The sequence below is a fragment of the Psammomys obesus genome, unplaced genomic scaffold (assembly GCF_907164565.1).
Source record: "Psammomys obesus unplaced genomic scaffold, mPsaObe1.curated_primary_1811, whole genome shotgun sequence".
NCBI lineage: Eukaryota > Metazoa > Chordata > Mammalia > Rodentia > Muridae > Psammomys > Psammomys obesus.
In genome coordinates, this window is record NW_026591951.1 from 1 (window position 1) to 4,585 (window position 4,585).

Here is a 4,585-nt window from a genome sequence, read left to right on the forward strand (position 1 = left end):
CACACACACACACACACACACACACACACACACACACACACACACACCAAACAAAAAACGAAAAACACAAGCATGTATGCAAAGCCATGTATTGTGGGATGTTGCTATCACATTTTTTATATAACCTCATTGGAAAAAAAAAAAACCCTTCTTACACCCTGGGAAGAAAACTGAGCAATGGAACTTTGAGCAAATGTGGTTTTACACAAAATTAGAGTCAATGCCAAGGGACCATGAGTATAGACTTTGGGGTGAAATGAAAGACTTTTAGCCCAATTTATTATTGAAATTAATTGTGTTCAATTGCCTGCAGAGGTTGCAACTAATTTGTTTCACAGAACTCTTCTTGAATTAAAAACAACAACAGGAAGGAAAAAAAAAACCTTCTCAATTTATAGATAAACTTTGAGCTTGGTAGCAGACACTGAGAGCACACAAAATTATTCCTATGGTAGTAATCAGTGCCCTTGAGCCATTTGATTTAAATGGCCAACACAGTTGAGCATTTGTATGCCAGGTTTTTTTCTTACCTGGAGAATTTATTTCTACAATATTCATCTTTCATCCGCACACAAGACAGAGAAAAACAGTAGTAAGCATTTTCCAGGGACAAGATTTCTGTAACATACACATTTTGTAACCACATAGAATTGCCCTGAATGAATACAGCAACTGTTCTTATGACTACATTATCATCTTTTAGGACCAACAGGTCATCTTCTGAACATCTTTATGCATAAAACTTGTCCATTAACACTCCTTGGATGCATTTTAGTTTTGATTAGAAGAAAATATGTGTTACACACACGGAGACATTTTATTTTTTAAAGTAAAACACTAAAGGCTGTATCAATATTCATACGATCACTTAAGATCTTCTGGCAAAAACAAAACATAAGAGTCTGGAGAGAGATGGCTGAGCAGTTAAGCAGGCTCACAGCTCTTGCAGAAGACCCGAGCTCCATTCCCAACACCCAGGTCACACAGCGTACAAACTCCTCTAACTTTACAGCAGTTCCAGGGAATTCAACACAATGACCCTGGTCATCACACTGACCACTCGTCTGTGCATGCACACACACACACACACACACACACACACACACACACACACACACACTTAAAATAATAAAAACATATAAAACAAATGATATTCTATAGAAACAACCCCAAAATTCACATTTCTGATGTAAAATTACCAAAACTATAAAGACATAAAACCAGGGACCGGAGAGATGGCTCAGAGGTTAAGAGCACTGGCTCCCCTTCTAGAGGTTCTGAGTTCAACTCCCAGCAACCACATTGTGGCTCACAACCATCTATAGTGAGATCGGGTGCCCTCTGCTGGTGCTCAGGCAGAACACTGTATATGTAATAAAGAAATGAAATCGTCAAAAAAAGAAAAATTTAAAAAATTATATAAAATATTCATAATACCATCTTAAATACTTCAATTATTCTTTTAGATTAATCTGTAAGATCATAATCAAAATTAAGAAAAGGATAAAATTTAGATATACTGTTTTTTGTTTTTCTCCCTCATTCTACTTTAGAAGCAAACATCCCCAAAGGAGCTGCATTCTACTGTCCCAGTGCCCTAACTCAGTCTTCTCTCTCGTCTAAAACACACTCACCATTTCTGGCAATGATAACCGACAGGTATTCTTTATAAAAGGAGCTCATATAAAGTAGCAAGCTTGGTGCCCGTGTCGTTCGGAAGCTAAATTTGATCATTTCTCTGCTCAGCTTCATATCTCCATGAAATGAAGCAGCATGGAAGCTGGAGTTTTTATTTAAAGAATAATTTTCTTGAAAATTGTAGATCACAGAAGACCCAGATCCGAAATATGCAGAAATCTCTGAAATAATATGCAGATTATTAGTTAAAAATGTTTTAAGTACAAGGATTATGTTTAAGTTACATTAATTGATGTCTCAATGCTACGGAATAAAGTGCACAGCTAGAAGCCCAGGCTAATTTAACACAGTGCATTATTAGAGGTCGTCTTTATGTTAGAATGACATAATTAATTCATTAGTGTTGCCTTATCTGAGTTCATACACACACCAAGCTTCCAGTCTTCTGCCCCACTAAACATCTACTTTCTGATTTAAATTGTAACTCCCATCTATAATTTTGTAGCTGGGAAGCATGCAATAGGAAAAAAAAATGAGTGGAGTTTTTCCCCCCATTTCAGTACCAGTGTGAAGAAAAACCTTTATCTCATATTAATTCTCTTTCATATTTGTTGTGAACTACATAAAGAATGCCAAGTCTAGCATGAAGGTGAGAAGGACATGTGCATAGCGGGGATCAACCAAAGGAATTGTGGAGCCCGTCTGCAATACTTTAACAGATGTAGTTTTTCGTTGCTAGGAGATTAATATATCAAACCTACACACATATACGGGTAAATATATGTGTATTAAAGAGGCCAGTAGAGAAATTAGTTTTGAATTCTTGAACATTGTTTTTTTTTTTTTTGTTTGTTTGTTTTTTACTCTAAGCATCTGGTTGTGACATGTCTAATACATGCTGCTTACTCAGTTAAAAAAAAGAACAACAACATTGTGGGATCCATGTCACTTCAAGGATTTTTAACGTAGTCCTATTATTTATAATACAACTCATACACAGTATAATATGTAAATGTAGCATAACATTCCTGATTACATTAAAAAAAAAAAAAACAAACACCTGGAAACTTCAGTTAGAAAATGAAGGAAATTCGTCCTGAAGAAGAAGGGTTTTCATTCACACTGTAGACCAAAATGTCACCCTGAATGTTGCCACTAGTGTGTGGTTATTATCACCGATTGATTTTGAAATCACAGCTTATTCTTGATAAAAAAAAAAGGGGGGGGTGACCCGAAAAGCACAGGTTTCGCCAGGTTTTCATTAGCTAACCTCCAGCGCTTTCTTTGCAAAGTTGCTTTGATTTGGAGCCAATTTCTTTCAGCTTCCTCCAAGAGGAGACTAAGAAGCTCGGAGACACTTCAACAAAGTCAGTGAATTTAAATTACTTGGACGCTGGTTTTCTTCTATGAACATCTACAGAAGTATAATGCGTGTCTGCGCATGCAGAGAAGGCGATCCGAAGCCGTTACCACTCTGCTCTGCGCCATTCCTTTTCTGTGGAATGGACTGGTGAATGAATGCTCTGCTGTTTTAATTCTCTAGTGCATATTCATATTACTGCATAGCAAATGTCAAAAATCACTATTTTCTTACAATCAGTATTTAGTGGAAAATATTTGTTTGACATTAATAGAATAAATACACGCATTTTCTGTAGTTCTTTGCATTGCTGAATATTCTCACCAAAAATAACTATAGGCCTTGGAATGACTTTTTAAACCAAGGACTGCATTATAGGACAGGTTGTTGACAGTCCTACTCTTTAAACACATTACTAGCAGACAGGGTAAAAGTAGGTGGATGGCTAACATTGAAGACACTTAAAGGCTACTATTTGTGACTATTTAGCAATAGATAGCATTTTTCCAGAACTGAGTCAAAGGTCCAAGGACTTAAATATGATTGGCGTACAATAACCACTTTTTAAAAGAATATTTTAAAAGTAGATACCTTTGTTTCAAACACACACACACACACACAAACAGTCTCCCAGGTGTCTTATTCACAGGAACACAGGCCCAGGTCACACCTACCATTGGAGCAGAACGGTCCTGCATAGGCAGAGGAAGAGCAGTCACAGAAGAAGCCACTGGGCTTTTCCCTGCATTTCCCTCCATGGCGGCATAACTTTCCATAGCTACCACAGTGTCCTCTGCAACCTGGCTGCACCCCAGGGGTCACTGTGGCTCTATCTTCCAGATCCAGGGTCATCCCATTCAACTGCAGAGACCTGATGCATCCTAGGAAGCCCCTTTGCCGGGTGGCGGTCCCACCTACAAAGAAAATACTACAGATGCAAGAACATTCCTCCATGTTTTATTCAGGACTTGAAGACCAAACAAAGCCAAGATACAAGGAGGAAGAGAAAAACCTGTGACCTGGTATTAGAGAACTGAAGAGCCTGAGAAGAGGATCAACTGAAAGTCATGAAACACAGCTGTCGGTGAGCATTAGCTCTCAGAAAGATACACCAAAAGTTTTCTTGTGATTTCTTTCTTTTTCTCTCTTTTCTGATGGGGTTCAAACCTGGGTCCTTATGAATGCCAGAGAAGTTCTCTGTCCCTGAGCTACGCCTAACCCTACATACTTATTTTTCTGACAAAAATGATTGAGCAAGCTTTAGGTTGGGGAAGCTGTCTTTCCTCAGCTCTTTATTTCAAAAAACAAAATTAAAACCATGTTTCATCTTCATTCCAAATAACATGTACTGTTATTGTTGTATAATTTTGTTTTATGTTTGAGTGGGTTGTTATTTCCTTTTTGTAATTTTATTCATACATACAAATACAAACATATAATGCACATATGTATATCTCCATACACACAAATATATACATACATATATACATATGTAGGTAAATATAAATAGATTAAAATTGTTGATTTTTAATTGATCTAACAGTTTTAATTTGATAACCATTCTTAAGAAATCTTTAGTAATGCAAC

The 4,585-nt window shown here is 36.9% G+C and overlaps 1 protein-coding gene across 1 annotated transcript; it reads right to left on the minus strand.

Moving 5' to 3' along the window:
- Positions 1-1,634: 1,634 nt before the first annotated feature.
- LOC129680740 (contactin-associated protein-like 4) lies at positions 1,635-3,952 on the minus strand (the record flags this gene model as incomplete). Its single annotated transcript, XM_055612480.1, has 2 exons — positions 3,673-3,952; positions 1,635-1,859 (listed from the first exon to the last, which is right to left on the minus strand). Coding segments are annotated over exons 1-2 (505 nt in total), but the record flags the coding sequence as incomplete, so codon positions are not given.
- Between the last annotated feature and the right edge of the window lie 633 nt (positions 3,953-4,585).